This window comes from Alosa sapidissima, chromosome 15 (genome assembly GCF_018492685.1).
Source record: "Alosa sapidissima isolate fAloSap1 chromosome 15, fAloSap1.pri, whole genome shotgun sequence".
NCBI lineage: Eukaryota > Metazoa > Chordata > Actinopteri > Clupeiformes > Clupeidae > Alosa > Alosa sapidissima.
This window is the reverse complement of record NC_055971.1, coordinates 31,093,386-31,112,111: the sequence shown is the minus strand read 5'-3', so window position 1 is coordinate 31,112,111 and position 18,726 is coordinate 31,093,386. Positions and strand designations below refer to the sequence as shown.

At 43.3% G+C, this 18,726-nt stretch overlaps 1 protein-coding gene across 1 annotated transcript; it reads right to left on the bottom strand.

The window, feature by feature from the left end:
* Window positions 1-9: 9 nt before the first annotated feature.
* LOC121683277 (putative glycerol kinase 5) lies at window positions 10-18,726 on the bottom strand. Its single transcript, XM_042062845.1, has 16 exons — window positions 18,337-18,726; window positions 18,104-18,197; window positions 14,213-14,288; window positions 13,982-14,075; window positions 12,535-12,666; window positions 11,675-11,750; window positions 11,512-11,573; window positions 11,209-11,282; window positions 9,145-9,205; window positions 8,707-8,833; window positions 8,343-8,447; window positions 7,332-7,426; window positions 6,474-6,577; window positions 5,289-5,348; window positions 5,051-5,184; window positions 10-726 (listed from the first exon to the last, which is right to left on the bottom strand). The coding sequence occupies exons 1-16, from the start codon at window positions 18,457-18,459 to the stop codon at window positions 578-580; spliced, it is 1,566 nt and encodes a 521-aa protein (XP_041918779.1). The 5' UTR covers window positions 18,460-18,726; the 3' UTR covers window positions 10-577.

The window sequence follows — 18,726 nt, the reverse complement described above, 5'->3', positions numbered from 1 at the left end:
CCCCCCACACACACACACACACACACACACACACACACACACATCTAACAAAGGCACTGTATCCGTTACTGAGGGACTTTGACATGAGGTAATCTTGTTAGCAGATGAGGCCATCGCAAGGTCCTCAATGTGAAGGGTTTTTAAGCTACAACCATTCTACTTGATTGTTTACTTCAAGTCTACTCGTACTAGTAGTAGTAAGTGGACCACAAAACTGATTTCTCTTGGTTTAGTTCCTCAAAAATATGAGTCCACTCAGTCAAATAATACAGTTCAAGAGTTCAAGTGTGAAAACACAAAATGAAGTAACTTATATTCTCTGTGACACTATTTACAGATAAAAAGTACTAAAATGATGTCCATCCTGAGATCCAGTTCCGAGAGTGCAAGACTGTCTGCATGGCAGGAAAGAGTTCACACACCTTTGTGTGTTTGACACTAAAGGCACCACTTAATCTTAATAGAGTATGCTGATACGCAAACTGAACCGAGATACTGTCGTCCACCTCAGTCAGTCTGTCTGGCTGTGGTCAGGCTGTGGGGACTGTGGGTTGGCTTGGGAGGACAGCGCCCCCCCTCAGGCCTGGCTGTACCAGTGCATGGAGCGCCGCAGTGCCCTCTCCCAGCTGCGGAGGTTGGTGGCGTGGTGGCGTGCCGGGCTGCTGGGCACGAAGACCCGCTCAGTGGTCCTCAGCTGCTTTAGCTCCTCCTGGCTCTTCCACAGACCTGCGTGGAGGACACACACACACACACAAAACACAACAAGTACATTTATATGTATTCACTTAGCAGATGCTTGGATCCAAAGCCACTTACAGAAGAGTAGAACATTCAAGCTACAGTGCAGAGGAAACCTTAGCTAGGAATCACTACTGCATCTGCCAACACTATTACTAGAGAATAGGAATTATAACTACATCTGCCAACACTATTACTAGAAGAGAATAGGAATTATAACTACATCTGCCAACACTATTACTAGAGGATAGGAATTATAACTACATCTGCCAACACTATTACTAGAGGATAGGAATTATAACTACATCTGCCAACACTATTACAAGAGGATAGGAATTATAACTACATCTGCCAACACTATTACTAGAGAATAGGAATTATAACTACATCTGCCAACACTATTACTAGAGGATAGGAATTATAACTACATCTGCCAACACTATTACTAGAGGATAGGAATTATAACTACATCTGCCAACACTATTACTAGAGGATAGGAATTATAACTACATCTGCCAACACTATTACTAGAGGATAGGAATTATAACTACATCTGCCAACACTATTACTAGAGGATAGGAATTATAACTACATCTGCCAACACTATTACTAGAGGATAGGAATTATAACTACATCTGCCAACACTATTACTAGAGGATAGGAATTATAACTACATCTGCCAACACTATTACTAGAGGATAGGAATTATAACTACATCTGCCAACACTATTACTAGAGGATAGGAATTATAACTACATCTGCCAACACTATTACTAGAGGATAGGAATTATAACTACATCTGCCAACACTATTACTAGAGGATAGGAATTATAACTACATCTGCCAACACTATTACTAGAGGATAGGAATTATAACTACATCTGCCAACACTATTACTAGAGGATAGGAATTATAACTACATCTGCCAACACTATTACTAGAGGATAGGAATTATAACTACATCTGCCAACACTATTACTAGAGGATAGGAATTATAACTACATCTGCCAACACTATTACTAGAGGTTAGGAGTGCAGACATTAAACATAGTCAAGCAGGAATAGGAGGAGGAAGTGGTAAGAGGAGGTAGAGGGAAGAGGGAAGTGTATGGTTATTAGAAGTGTTGGAGAGGAGGAGGAAGAGTCACACAGTGAGGAAGAAGATGAGGAAGAGTGTCCACTGGGCCACCAACACATGCTCACACAGACTCTGCTATCACATACACAACGGCTGACAAATGTCTGAACTGTCACTTAAATGTAGTTAGTCCACTTCAAAGCATTACACCTGTCGGAGGAACTTGTGACTTCCATGAGAGGAAGGGAGAGTATATGGAAATAGGAGAGAGTGAGCAAATAAGCGGACGGACACACACACACACACACACACACACACACACACACTGCTGTCCATAAAACAGAAAGAAAAAAAGAGACATAATAAAAAAGAAAGTGAGTGTGAGTAAATATAAACCATGTGAAGAGTATATTCACAGCAAAGTCAAACCCACAATGACACTGTGAGATTGTGTGCGACGCATGAAGGTGGATGCGGAAGGTGGAAGGTGGCCTGCTCTGTTTTACACAAAACCCTATGTGCTACCAGAGAGACATCATCACACTACAGGGAAGAGGGAAGTGTATGGTTATTAGAAGTGTTGGAGAGGAGGAGGAAGAGTCACACAGTGAGGAAGAAGATGAGGAAGAGTGTCCACTGGGCCACCAACACATGCTCACACAGACTCTGCTATCACATACACAACGGCTGACAAATGTCTGAACTGTCACTTAAATGTAGTTAGTCCACTTCAAAGCATTACGCCTGTCGGAGGAACTTGTGACTTCCATGAGAGGAAGGGAGAGTATATGGAAATAGGAGAGAGTGAGCAAATAAGCGGACGGACACACACACACACACACACACACACACACACTGCTGTCCATAAAACAGAAAGAAAAAAAGAGACATAATAAAAAAGAAAGTGAGTGTGAGTAAATATAAACCATGTGAAGAGTATATTCACAGCAAAGTCAAACCCACAATGACACTGTGAGATTGTGTGCGACGCATGAAGGTGGATGCGGAAGGTGGAAGGTGGCCTGCTCTGTTTTACACAAAACCCTATGTGCTACCAGAGAGACATCATCACACTACAGTACAGTACTTACTTATTCATTTGGCTGCCACTTTTACCCAAACCCACTTACACGTCAATTAGTACAACTGTCTGCCCTGAGCAACTCGTGGTTAAGTGCCTTGATCAAGGGCACAATGGTGACAGCCCGGAGTTGCTGCATGCTAGCCCAGCTCCTTAGCCACTACGCTACCACCGCCCCATTCACTGGCTACTGCATGCTAGCCCAGGTCCATAGCCACTACGCTACCACCAAGCTCAATATTATCTGAGAAGCTGCTGCTCCAGTATATGATTACACATGTATCCCTATAATGTGCACTCCCTGCACTGGGCCATTTGCTTAGATGGAGTGTGTGTTAAATGTAACAACAGCCCAACTGTATATATTGATAAGAAGATTGCTTTTCTTAATGTTGTGTGTTGTCCCCAGCTGTGGTCAGGAGAAGCTGATTTGCTGATGACCGATCCGGTTGTGCTGCGTAATGTGCATCTGGAGAGCAAATACAGAATCTTCAATAAAAAAAAAATCGATATGTTTGGAGGTTTGAGAATCATTTCAGAGCACCGCTGTAGATCTAATCGTTGCACAACCTTGCAGCAGTGTACAACAGTGAGTCAGTGATTCGAGGACAGGGTGATTTCACCTACTAACTCCTATTACTCAAATCAAATCAGTCACGCTGACCTCCTTAGAGAAGTGAATGAAATTAACCTCTGAAAATGCTATGAAAAACGCTACAACCGCTCGCACAAGACACACATGGATCTCTGCATGCAGTCCTGCTCGGTACTCTGTACGGCAGCATGTTGATCACAGTGCCCAACAGATGGCGTCCACAACGATTCATCTCTGTAGCAGACGAGAGGAAACACGAGTAGACATGGCAGAGACCGAGACAGTAGATGGATCAGACTCGGCATGGCAGAGACGTACACGCACACTTCAGCCACATATACTTCCTGCTTTGCACAATTCTTGAATTTCCCCTGGGGATCAATAAAGTATCTATCTATCTATCTATCTATCTGTTCAGAATGCGCAGATGCATGGAAGATATACAGTTAGCAGGTCTGTGCAGCTAGTTTGATGTGGTAGTTAAATGTTGCATATCTAGATCATATTACATCTAATATCATCCCCATTTTTGCAGATTGTGCTTTCTGTTAATAACTTAATAACGCAATAAACCATACATGCCCATACATGCCTGCCAGGACACCCACTGCACCCACTTGGCAGAGAGTGCGGGCGTCAGGGGTGGAGGGCAGAGAGTGCGGGCGTCAGGGGTGGAGGGCAGAGAGTGCGGGCGTCAGGGGTGGAGGGCAGAGAGGGAAAGGTGCTGAAGCACGAGCGTAGACAGAGGGCCTGAAACGGCAGCGTCCGCAGCTCAGCAGCAAGCAGCGCACATGAGCAGCATCCTCGGCCAGCTGTGTGTGACTTACAAGCCCAGCTACAGTATGTAAACACTGACTCAATTAGGTCAGCCCCACCCAGCCGGGGAGCCATGGAAACCAGCCGCCCGTTACAGCCTCAGAACCGGACAGTCACCAGAGCACTGTAGGCTAGGATGGAGCTGGGTATAGAAGGACTATCGGAACGTCCCCTATTACCGCCCTCTTACGTGTATGTGTCACTTAATATTCATTTCTATACAAACCAAGACTATGTACCAAAAATGACATTTTACCGTGACTCGAAGAGCTGTAAACAGTGTTGTAAGGCTGCGTGTACAAATCCGCTTGGAGCCCCAGTGGAATTTTGATTTCGCAACAATAATTCTCGGTCTAACCGTTGATGTGCCTGTGAAAGGGCAGAAATAGAACTCCCACCAGCCCAGCACTAAACTCCGAGCATGGTAAACATAATCGGATATTTCAGGCAGTGAAAGCCCCGGTAAGACCCAAACCAGATTTTGTTCAAATCTACACACCAATAGCTACTGAAAATGTAAGGTTCATTTATCAAATGTTATTTTGAAGTATTAAAAAACACTGTTGTTTTAGAATTTTCGAACGAAAGGGGCGGTAATTGGTGCTTTTACGATAGGCTCCTTAACTCCATTCCAGCCTCAAAACCAAAGCACTGTAGGCTAGGATAGAATTGGACATAGAAGGACTAGGCTCCTGAACATGGTAGAGGACCACAGGATGTCGGAAGCGAAGGAGGGTCTTACCTGCACCAAGGCCGGCGACAAACGCAGCGCCGAGGCTGGACATGTCAAAATGATTAGGCCGATCAATCGTCCTGCCTAACAGGTCAGCCGTCAACTGCATGACGAAGTTGTTGGAGCAGACACCTCCATCTGCCCTGTAGCCACACACACACACAGCAGTATATATTATGATACGATAAAAGCAGAACAAAAACCCCCTGATAAAATAACCATAGCTTAGGAGTGTAGCTGATATTACCTGATATTTGTTATGGGTATCCGTGTTTCACGAATCATGATGTCAAAAAGCTGTTTGTTCCTGGAATAAATATCAACAGCTTTTAATCACTTAAAGCATCAAAACAACCACTAGGTGCTAGTTAATCACTTAAAGCATCAAATTAAAGCTTCAAAACAACCACTAGGTGCTAGTAGGCCTAGCCATGTCATTTACCATTGGTTTCTAATTAGACACGCAATGCATTTGAACACAATAGTGTGTGTGACCACACAGCTCGTACTTTTGTGAAAAAATCCTGTTCGATTTTTGAGACATAAGTGTTCATTGAATCCATTGTAAAATCGATTTCTCATGTCTAAAGACGTTTCCATTTTCAACGCCAAATATAGGCCAATCCACAAACAACTAACAGCCATTAGGACGAACGTAAAGAGGGCGCTTGTAGACGCAAGCCAGCAATATTTCTGATGTTTTATTGGCATGAAGTTTCGCGCACAATGACAAACAGGAGTGCAACATTCTCGAAAAACAATAAGCCGACTGCCATTACATCAGTGACAAACATTACTGCAGTCTTCAGCGTATCTGTGTTTACGATTAGAAATGTCAAACAAATTTCACCTACATAGAACTCGACTGCACAGTTTGCATAGCCTACCGCTTTGTTCTTCTCCATAGTTTGATATACCAAAAATCCAAAGTACTTCCACATCGAACTCCTCAAGTTATTAGGGCCTATCACTCGTCTCTCTCATGTCGCACAGGTTGATCGCGTGGTCCTCCATTTTTTGGAAAAACACGAGCAGCACAGCAGCTGATTGAAACAGCCGTTTCCGATGCGTAAAATTGGTGGGAATTTTCTTTTTAGCTTTCGCAATGCTTACTGCACTTCGGAATTCTTTTATATTCTTATATTCTTGTTTGTGAATTTTGAGAGTTGAACACAATAGTGTGACTACACAGCTCGTATGTGTGTAAGAGTTAGGCCATAAAAGAGAGTTGAACACAATAGTGTGACTACACAGCTTGTATGTGTGTAAGAGTTAGGCCATAAAAGAGAGTTGAACACAATAGTGTGACTACACAGCTTGAACTGTATGTGTGTAAGAGTTATAAGAGGCTATAAGAGGCCGTAAGAGAGGGCTCATCTGTAGTTATAAGAGAGCTATAAGAGGCCATAAGAGGCCATAAGAGAGGGCTCACCTGTAGGCCACAGACTCCAGGATGGCACGCAGCAGGTGGGACTTGGTGGTGGAGGGTTTCAGGCCCATAAATGCAGCACATGCCCCAGGGTCGTTTAAAGGCGCCTGGAACACATATTGGACATGCTGTGCATTACATCGGGGACACCCTATCTGTGCCCTGAGCCCTGCCACTGAAGCTTCACTTACACCACAACAACAAACCACCCAGCTCTGCTCCATACTACAGACATGCTGAAGCCAGCGCACTGCTCAGTTTGCTTACATTACAACAGTCAGATTACATTCACAGGGCAGGATGCTTTGAAGAGAGAGATCCATAGCCACAGAACTGTAATCCATTTCCTCTCGTCATAAACCGTAAGCATAATCCCAGCCCTCTGGTCAACAATATGTCCCTGTCTTTATAAACGCAGGAAATGGATTTATAAAAGGTACTGGGACAGACGGCTCAACAGTTCAACGGAAGAAATGGATTACAGTACATTTACTTTGGGGATGCCTTATACATGAAGGGAACAGATTACAAATCTGTGGCTATGGTCTGTCATTCCTCTGTAGACTACTATGTCCATCTTCAGTCCCACTTCAGACCTCGTTCAATGAAAAGACGATCACATATCAATAACCCTACTGTAACGAAGAATACAATTACATATCAGAAACGTTTCTGCAAAACAGTCATGGGCCTAGCGGTGAGTGCTCCTGTGGACATGCTAAAGGCTGGGCCTAGCGGTGAGTGCTCCTGTGGACATGCGAAAGGCTGGGCCTAGCGGTGAGTGCTCCTGTGAACATGCTAAAGGCTGGGCCTAGCGGTGAGTGCTCCTGTGAACATGCTAAAGGCTGGGCACATGTTTACCTGTAGGCCACTGAAGGAAGGCACAAAGCACACGCCGTCAGAGTTGTCCAGAGCGGTCACTATGTCCGCCGTCTCCGCCACCTCAGAGAAGAGCTCTGAAACACACACACACACACACACACACGCATGTTTCTTTTAGCTCTACACAGTAAGTACACACACTGAAGGCTTTAGTTCATTGCATACATTTTCCTTGTCATTTCCATATCTCTTGCATGTAAATGCATGCTTCAATCCCAATGAACTAGTACACAAAATGATATGGCAAATGGCACTGTCATATGATTATGCTTCCTACGAAGCCATTACTGTATCTCCACGGGGCAGGTGTGTACCATTATGTGCGGTATGTGTGTGTGGGTGTCTATAAGTGTGTGTGTATGCTATAATTGTATAAACTCGGGGTAGTGGTTTGCAGTATTTGCATTTGGGCTCTCCCCTATCTACCTCCATCTATACTTCTTAGAAAACCTGGGAAAAACATGGGAAAACGTGTTCTGCAAGGGCAAGCCGGCTAAGCTGACACATATGGCTGTGAGATTAGTCAGCATTGTGCTCATCACAGAGATCATCTTTACTTTTCAAGTCTTTCTTTGCATTTCACATGAAAAGATAAAACTGCTCAGAGTATTTATCCTTTTTCTCCTGATTCAAAACCAGAACACAACAGACATTACAGACAAAGACACCGCCAGCTGCAAGGACTTTGGTTTTGTCTACAGCCGACACTGGACAAAGCATCAATCAAGGGAACGTAGTAACACCAGTGACAACAAGATCTTCATTTTCTCTTGTCTGATCAACTGAGCCAAGCTAATGTACAATTAGCACAGACAGATTGGCAAGAGTTGTTCTTTTCGATATACAAAAGTGTATCTAAAGCATTACAACGTCTTGACCATCTGGTGAATAAGTAATGCAATTATGACTCATTATAATAAGGCAGTCTCTAAACCTCTTAACCTCTAAAACTTTGGATTATTTACATGAGTTTCCATGCCAACACCATACCCAGTTCCTGTGCCCACTTGATGGCAGTGCCCGTGTCCGCAGCGTTGCCCTCTGCCAGGTACGTCACTTCTGAGCCGATCTTCCAGCCAACGATGGGGTACAGTCCTGAGAAGGGCCCGGAAGCATTTAAACAGGTGTTTAAGGAGGGGTTCTCCTGTTCTAGCAGGTGTTTCTAATCATTCCTGCTCTGCACACCTGATTTCAAATCATCATACCTGAACTCTTGGTCGATAAACATCATTCTTCAGGGCAGGACAAGCTTAGAGAACCCCTGGTTTATTGGATTTGGTGCAGGGCTCCCCAAAATATTACTGCCCCTTTGATCATAAATATGTCGGTGAAATACCGCAGGCCACGACCTCACCTGTGAATGAGGTGTGGGGCTCATTTCCTGTGTTGATGTCCATGAATGTTCCTGTTCCCATGGTGATCTTTACATCTCCCTTGTTAAAGCAGCATTCTCCAAACATGGCCGCCTGCTGGTCTGCCATCTGCAGGACATAAATGGTACTACTGAACACTCAAATGGAACACTACCCATGCTTCATCACAGTGGAGGGAGATTACGTAAACTATGTTTATGGCATAGCATGTAGCTTTACAGGGGTGTGCCGAATGTGATAAATATTTTAGTGATAAATATTATGGTATGAGAAGGTGTTGGAATAACTGTAGAATACAGCTTCAAGTGAAACACTGCTGGTCAGTTCAAGTGGACTCACATGTCAGGGATTCATTAGGGACCCCATTTTAAATACGATGCACTAATATTGCAATCCAGTCAACTTGGCTTGAAACTCACCAGGGACATGATGGGAACAGGCACACCGAAGATGCTCTCATCTGTACAGCCAAAGAAATAGCTGCAAAGAGAAGAAGGGGGAGAGAGAGAGGAATTTAGTGGACAGACAGTGGACTTCGGCTCTAGCAGGCAGGCTACAGGCATGCAAGTGTTCCGTTCTCCGAGTGTCTGCAGCAACATTAGTTCCCACTATACATATGTAATCACTGGGACTGAACCAGACATGATAGTGGCGCATACATGCAAACCATTTAGATAGAGCGCTACATAAATGTAATGTGTATATATGTATATAAAAGTAATGTGTATAAATGTATATAAATGTAATGTGGATAAATGTATATAAATGTGTATAAATGTGAGTAAATGTAATGTATATAAATGTAATGTGTATAAATGTAGTGTGTTTAAATGTATATGTAATGTGTATAATTAAGCAATAAGCGCCGAGAGGCCGTAGGTTACACTGATTCTACAACTGTTACTATAAATACCTAAAATACATAAAGGCAAAGCAACTAGATATATAATGACTTATTCTTAGATAATCATTCTTCCGCCAAGAAATATATTTCCTGTCTGAATTGTTGCCAAGCAACGTCGAGACGCAGCTACTTTATCTTTTGTATCAAGTTATGGTAGTGCAGTAATGTAGAACGAAATGCATTCAAGGTGTATGTTTATACTGCATCTTACAACGGCATCGAACGTGATTCAGCCAATCACAATCAAGGACTGGAACTATCAGTTTTAGAAATGTATATAAATGTAATGTGTATAAATGCAATGTGTACAAATGTATATAAATGTAATGTGTATAAATGCATATAAATGTAATGTGTATTTATAGAAATGTAATGTGTAAAAATGTACAGTACCCTCCAGAATTATTGGCACTTCTGCTAAAGTTGATTAAAAACCGGTATAAAAAAAAAACAATCTGTTGGTGATTTATTGTAATCTCACAATGAAAAAAATTAGGGAAAATCCAACCTTGAAGGGAAGCAAATTTGTGACACTGGCCCACATTTTAGCAGGGTGCCAAATCGCTCTGGCTCAGGGGAGATATAGGTGGCGGCATGACCAAGTGCTCCGAGTGATGGCTGACATTTTCGAGCAGGCCAGGAGAAGACCACAGCCGACCAAGCCACAAGTACCATCAATGCAATTCGTCAGGGCAGACGAAGAGCCAGGACCAACATCCTCCAGGGGGCACAGGGGTGGGAGATGTTAGTCGACCTGGGGAAGAAGCTCACTTTCCCACCCATCGTCCAGACCACCTTGAGGCCTGACGTTGTCATCTGGTCAGAGCAAGCTAAGAAAATCATCCTGGTGGAACTGACTGTGCCTTGGGAGGAAGGCTGTGAGGAGGCCCATGAGAGGAAGAGCCTAAAATACCAGGACCTCATCATTGGACTGCAAAGACAAAGGCTGGCAAGCATGGCTGTTTCCAGTGGAGGTTGGGTGCAGAGGGTTCCTAGCACAGTCAATGTGGTCTGTGCTCACTGCACTTGGCATAACTGGCAAGGAGAGGAAGACAGCTGTGCGCAGGGTTGGGGAGACAGCAGAGCGAGCTTCATGCTGAGTGTGGTTTAACCCTTAAAGGTGTAGGTTTTTGAACGTTCTAAGTTCCGCAACAATTGAAGGTTCTAAAATTCTATGTTGAATTCAATGAACCCAGATATTCTTTAGAACGTTCATTTCTCAACATTCCCGTCCAGTGTGACGGTACTCCTTTAAGGGTTAAGAGGGAGGAGGGGGGCTGGAGGCCTGGAGATGATGGGCAGTGAGTGACCTGGCCACCACTGCTGACCCGCCAGCTGGAGGGTGTAGCGGTTAAGGGTCGAAACACCCCGAGAAGGTTGGGCACCGTCTGATGACATCAGCTCCAGGCCAAAAGCCACCCACAGTCACTTTAGGGAGTGGCTGTATGTATAGCATCACGTGATGTATTCAACAAGTATATAAATGTAATGTATATAAATGTATATAAATGTGATGCATATAAATGTATATAAATGTAATGTATATAAATGTAAGGTGCTGCTGTCCTCACTCACTCACCCTGTGTTCTCTACTGCAGGGAAGATGCTCAGAGGAAGAGAGACAAGGGAGCACAGCAGTCCACTCCAGCACATCTGAGGACACACACACACACACACACACACACACACATCAAGCAAAATAGCACAGGTCACATGGCAGCGCACACACACACACACACACACACACACACATCACGCAAAATACCACAGGTCACATGGCAGCACAAACACACACACCTCATTTCAGCATTCAATTTTATTTCCACACGGACAAGACAACAATTAGGCTGCCTCAGTACAATACATTGGTGCTGTTGTGTACCTGGTACGTGTCAAACACTCCTGTGGCGCTGGCGTTGGAATAGTCAGTGAGGTATGCTGATCCTGCGCCACATCAAAAGAGAAATGAAAACTGAATTGAGTACAGGGGGCTCCATGCGCTGTTCAGCTGTACTGGAGGGAACTGTTGTGTGAGCTGTATTTACCCTGTGTGAGTCTATAAAGCAGCCAGGTATCAATAGTGCCAAAGCAGCAGGTTCCTTTTTTTACGGCCTCCTGTACCTAAAACAATAAACATTCAAATCTCAACAACCAAAAGTTCCTCGCCAAAAGTTGATTCGCCACATTTTCACAACAGTTTCTCTTCATATTTATAGAAAAAAGAAGAGGTGAGGACTCAACCAGAGCTATGCTGACCATATCAGTACCGCTTGACCCCTCGTCTATGGCTTGACCTCTAGTCTATGGCTTGACCCCTCGTCTAAAGCAATCCGCATATAGGCACCGACATCAGTGCGCTGACACTTTCTGTCAATTGCCCACACACACCAGTGCGAACATTTTTAACTGACCAACATTGGAGAGGCAATGGATTTTACTGCAAACAGAAACAGAACTGGAGCATGATACACAGCAGTGGCGGAAGGGCAGTGGTGTGAGGGGTTGTGTTGGAAACAATGGAATGGAATGGAATGGACCAATGAGAGCGGAGTGAGCCACCCATGTGGGTGCCTATGTGCGGAGGCATTTAGGCGGGGATCACATTAGCCAGCAGCAACGGCAAACGTAACGCAACGCTCAGACCATAATAAGTTTTATCTCGTTCCCAAGCAACACAAACGGTTTGTCAATTGAATACACTCGCGTTGTGCTTTGAAAGTTGAACCAAGTTCAAGGCTCAGCTTGTTCAACGCTAGTGTTACGCCAGCGTTGCCACCGTTCTGCTGCCGAACCATAGAGAACAATAGGAAACCTGCCGCTTGCTGCTGGCTGATGTGATCCCCGCCTTAGAGTAACATGAAGCAGATGGCCATCCGTCTTCCAGTGGTCCAAGCAGCACGTTTACCTCAGGGCAGTTCTGCAGGACCCAGGCCAGACGGAATGTGACGTGCTGGGGAGAGAACACCATGATGCTGGCCGCCTGGAAGGTCTTCTGCCGTGTGACCAGATGCAATATAGTGGACACACCATGGACGACCTGCAGTCAAAACACGCGGTCACGGTCACACTCCTTCAGCAGCCTCCTCATTACAACCAATCTTGATGGCGTAATTAGTTCGCCAGGCACCAGGTGCATTGCTGAAAAGGGTTGTTCTTATGTTTCTAAATCAGTCATGGGTGTGTTTTGGGTGTAACTACCATTGAGCAAGGAGCTCAAATTCAAGCATCAAACAGCACGTCGGTATTTTGACAGTCAACACAACAACAACAACAACAACAACAACAACAACAACACGTTCACACACAGTCAGGGCATCTGAAGGAATCTGCTTGCACGCGAGATCGTGTACTGTATGCAACACTAAACCTTGCTTTACTGAAACCTGTGTGTGACTAGCAGAGTATAATCCTACATGCATCATTATTTGAACTCATAGGAAAAGTGAAACTAACTTCACTGTGGTCTCATAGGCAACGACAAACCAGTTCAACAGTTATTTACTTTCACTATTGACTGACAAAGGGTTACAATCGAAAACATAGCCTTACCCCAATAATGTTCCCTGGGACTTGTTGCTAAGGGCTGCTTACATCTTGTGACTGAGTCTTTAAAATAGCTTTGTTTTATATTCCCCATAGACCAGGTTTTTCAGTCTGTGACATAATGATTTTTAGTGGGTGTAAGACAGCGATTTTTGGATCATGTGCCTGACCACACCTATTTTTTTAATTGACACGGCGGTGGGCGCGATGTTCAATTGAACTGAGCGCACGGTGAAAATTCTATGACTGCCTTGGGTGTAAGATAGAAACAGGGCTTGCGTCGTGCTTGGCGCCATGTTGTGCCGGGAGTAAGATAGTGGCCATAGTATACACACGTTACACCATACTTACTTACTTAACTTAGTGTAGTTACAATGTAACAAGAGAGCACTAGAATATAAACTGTATCCACTGCCGGTGGAGATTTCAGTAGAAGTCAAAGAGGCACTTCCCTAATGTCCACTTCTAGATCAGGATGTGGAATAATAGAGAGCAAAGCACACATTCAAAAGAGCAGGTCTGATCTATGAAACACACACACACACACACACACACACACACACACACACACACAAGAAAGGGAAAAACATCCACACATTGCTTTACCCTCCTTTTAACACCCTAAAATGAGTTTAATCATTTATAGCTAAGGTGACCTTAAATTGTTTTGAACCAACGTGGACAGGTCAGGGCCATGATGGGTAAAAAAAAAAAAAGCAGTAACGAAGCAAACTCAGAGTAGGAGGAAGATAAGGCAGTTGGATTGCTATAACTGGTTTACAATGCTGTTGTGCAGCATTCCCAATCACCTTCATTGTGAAAGAGTCATTCCATGAGGTAGTGAGCTCAGCGCCACGCAGATCCTGCCAGCTGATGAAGTTATGGAAAGGCACTCCCGTGCTCCTGCAGGCCAACACAAGTGCAGGAATCACATCCTTATGTGTGCACATACATAACTGCATCTTTGTGCATCATGTACACATTCCTCTACGTGACTCAATGAAGTAGTCAGTAATTAACTTGCCCTCTGGCAAACTCACTTGTCCCAGGTAGTGAAGGTCCCCCTCTGTGTGGATATGCCAAGGGCCTGGATTTGATTCATTTGCAAGCCTGCATCTAAAGATCAGATTGGAGATGTTAGTACTGGAATCCCCCAAGCCTTAAAGTCCCTGTAAAGTCCCAAAATTGGATATTTGTATTTATAAATTGGATATTTAGAAAACTACTCCAGAAAACATGTGTAAAGACTGTAAACTGTGGTCCTGACAGGACATCACCATTTTCAGTTATTCCATTTTTGGGGCGGTCCTATAAGGGCATATTGATGATGCAATAATTTCCCAATTTAGCATATCCCCTCCCCTTAAAGCAGTACTTATAGAAGCCAACATGAGTCATGAGTGCGCAGACACTTTATTTGCCCACACTCATCTGTGGCACCATGTTTAACTGACACACATTCGATAAACAACAGGCTTAATTGAGTGGCGCTCAACAGCTTCACGTGAGCACATGAAACTAAACTTTAGATTTTTTTTAGCTCATGTCCCTTTAGGAGCTCCGTAGAAAATGCTATGCTAAATGGTTAAATATCTGGGAAATGCTATGCTAAATGGTTAAATATCTGGGAAATGCTATGCTAAATGGTGCCCTGAGGTAGGAGCTGAAACAGTTACAGGAACTGGGGTCGGAGGAACCCAATAGTCCCTAGTTCCATGCTGACCGAATGCTCAGAACAAGGTGTTATGGGAACTGCAAAAAGTCCCATTTAAGAAAAAGAAAAAAAAAAAACTCCCACATGTCCAAATTCCCCTATGATCACAGGGAACCATGGTAACCATGGTAATATAGCCACACAAAGGCATACCCAGAAAGCAAATGCAGATGTTACACAACCAGGTTTTTGAATATTTGCTTCTTTGACCACAGAATCTGGACTTATTTTCTATACCAATGCACAGATTTATGTTCATATGATTATAGTTCTGGTTGTAATGTGTTCAATCCTCAATGAAATAAGATAGAATGGCACACGAAAATGAGAAAAACAGTATTAGACATTATTGTTTAAAAGAAAACATAATAATATAAACATCTCATGTGTTGGTGAATTTGTGCAACAGAATGGCAAAAACTGATTTCATTTGGTCCCCCCAATGTGCACTCTCCAGCTGCAACCTTGATTGGAAACATCCATTGAGCGCTGTAAGCGTAGGGTGCCGCACTTATGTTGCCACCTATGTGTGTGTTGCTGGCGTGTGTGTGTGCGCGAACGTGCGTGTGTGTGTATGTGTGGAGCGCTTTAAAATAGTTGATTGAACAGACGGACAACCTCCAAAAACATACAGTCACATGGATACCGCCTGTGCACTTAAAGGAACCATATGTAAGATTGTGGCCAAAACTGGTACTGCAATCACTTTCAAAATACTGAAGAGCGATGTATCCCCTCCCTCTCCCCGCTGACTCGAGGTTGCCAACCCTGATGGCAAAACACTACTGACTTCGTGATTAGTAGATAGGTGGAGGGTGACACATCAGGCCAAAACACAACATGACAATTACAAAACACAACATCAACATCAGTTGAGGGCTGCAACTTCACTTTTTAAATGACAATATCCTGGCCGGACTACTGTTGTCAGTAATATAAGTATTTGAAATGAACATGATTTCTTAATGTCTAGTGACATATCAGGGCCATTTTATGATTAATTGAAATATTTTTCTTACACACGGTTCCTTTAACACAGGTGATATTAGCTATTAGTTACTAATTAGCTGATTTACTGGCTGAAGAGATTGGTTAGCAGTCAGCAGACCTGCTACACACAGTTTAGCAGAAGATAACCCTCAAATGTTCCTCATTTTGAAGCATAATTTAACAATAACATACATGCATAACATACATTTTTTCTGAATGATTAATGATACTTCTCTGATATGATTAACTCAAATAACATATTTATTTTTGATTAACAGGGACTCTAAGATCAGAATGAAAGTGATGTAAGAGTTTATCCAAAAATGAAAAAAGCCCCTCAGACCCTATCAATGTTTTACCTTCTCAGATGAAATCAAAATACCTTCAGTCCCCAAAGTTTTGCTTTGGCGGCTTGAATGTTGCACCGTGGGCATTGATATTAATTAGCATGATAAAGTGATTACACTACTCTCATCATTAAGTAACCATATTGATGTCAATGGTGCATTTTGCCCATGTTCAGGGTGGAAAGTGAAAAAGAAAGATTTGCATAAGACAAGTCAAATTGGTGTTTTTAAAAAGAAAAGATCATGGAGAATAAAGAAAAAAATATTTTAAAAAATCTTTGTATATTCCCACAAGGTGTTTAGGTGCTCTGAAAATGAGAACCAAAATGATTTTTTAGACTTCTAAGGTCTGCTGTTCAGACCCTGAAGGAATTTATTTTCTGTTCATTGTTTTTTGTGAGAGTGTTTCTACTTATCTCAGTAAGGAAAATAAATCAAGAGCCTATGTTGAATACAAATATGTCTTCTGAAGGCTTAAACAGAGCCCAGCCAAAAACTCCAATAAAATTTGTATCAACTTTGAGGGACAGCTATGACCATGCAGGATTATCCAGACCAAACGTGACGATTTTGCTACATACTATTCCTATTTATGTACCAGCATGCAAAATTTGAGCCTCCTACATGGTTTAGTTCTTGCGCTGTGGGCTTGTGAACTTTGACAAAAAAAAGAGGCTGGACAAAATCGACACCCCCTCCCCCTGTAAAACTGGCTGTATCTAGGAAAGTAATGATCTTACATAAGAGTAATTTTACAGTGTGTCTCCTGGGTAACATAGGTACACCTGGTAATTTTTTCAGAATTTTTTGAGACCTAAGTGCGTGGGCCCTGGTTGAACTGACGTGGAATGACCCACATACTTTGCCGAGGTCATTTTCACACCGCCAGGGACCCTAAAGGGGCCTACCAGCTCTCTCTCCATGATTCTGGCCCAAAACATGACTCAGCCACCTCCTTGCTGACGTCTCAGCCTTGTAGGGACACGGTGGCCATTCATCAACCATCCATACTCCATCCATCTGGACCATCTAGGGTCTACTCATCCATAAACAAAACTGTTCGAAAACTGTCTTCATGTATTCCTGAGCCCACTGCAACCATTTCTGCTTGTGAGCATTGTTTAGGGGTGGCTGAATAGTAGGTTTATGCACACTTGCAAACTTCTTGAGGATCCTACACCTTGAGGGTCACGGGACTCCAGAGGCAACAGCAGCTTCAAATACCTGTTTGCTGCTTTGCAATGGCATTTTAGCAGCTGCTCTCTTAATCCTATGAATTTGTCTGGCAGATCCCTTCCTTATTATGCCTTTGTCTGCACGAACCCGCCTGTGCTCTGAATCGGCGACAAATTTCTTCACAGTACAATGATCACGCATAAGTTTTGGGGAAATATCCAATATTTTCATACCTTGTCCAAGGTAGTACACAATTTCACGCTTTTCAGCAGCAGAGATCCTCTTTCTTTCCCATATTGCTTGAAACCTGTGGCATGCTTAATAATGCGGAGCATCCTTCTTAAGTAGTTTTCCTTGGGCTCACCTGGCAAACTAATTATCACAGGTGTCTGAGATTGATTTCAATGATCCAAAGAGCCCTGAGACACAATAGGGCCTACCATCCATGAGTTTAATTGAAAAACAAAAAAATAAATGTTTATGGCACTTAAATCCAATTAGCATAATCATTTGGAACACAGTGTTTGCTTGATGTCTGTCAGTGGGCTACCGAATGTGGGGAAGGGGGTCAAATAAGTAAAGACAGTGCAAACAGGGATTACATGACGATGTGAAGGGGAGTTTATTTGGTGCCAAAGTGCCAGTCAGGCAGTCACTAATCTATACGTCTAAACTTTGTTTACCACACACACACACACACTCACCTTGAACAGCACCTTTCACCACTGCTACGAAACTCTGCCACAGGTCTTCTGGATCCATTTCGACCCAACCCGGTTTGGGATATAAGGGAGACACCTGAAAATATTAAATTAGCCCGCCATAAAATTGACATGTGAGTTACGTCTTGATAAGCACACACGTGACATGTCAGTCTATGCTATTAACTGTCTTATCCATTAACATTTCCTAAAATCGGTGGATTGCTTCATGTTACCTTTCTCGTGGATGATCCTCTAACATTAGCCTCCTTGTCATACACGTGACATTTAATTCCCGTTGTCCCCACATCAACAGCGACAATGTAGCTTTTCTTACAGAATCCATTGCGAGTAGCCATCACAATACAAACTTGAGATAGCTTGGGCTCAAGCTAAATGTATGTCACCGCAGTACCTACTCGAAGCAAAATCGTACAAAGTGGTTTCTTGAAATTGTCTACCATGCCCTGTCGTGGACACAATCTGATCGTTAGCTCGTGACAGAAGTTACAGCTGGTGATAGTTCTGCTACGCGTCGCCCATAACACCACCATCGGTTATCAAATTAGTGTTTTTCTGTCAAAGGCTTGCTAACGCTTTCCGCTCCGTTCCCTGAAAAGCATGTT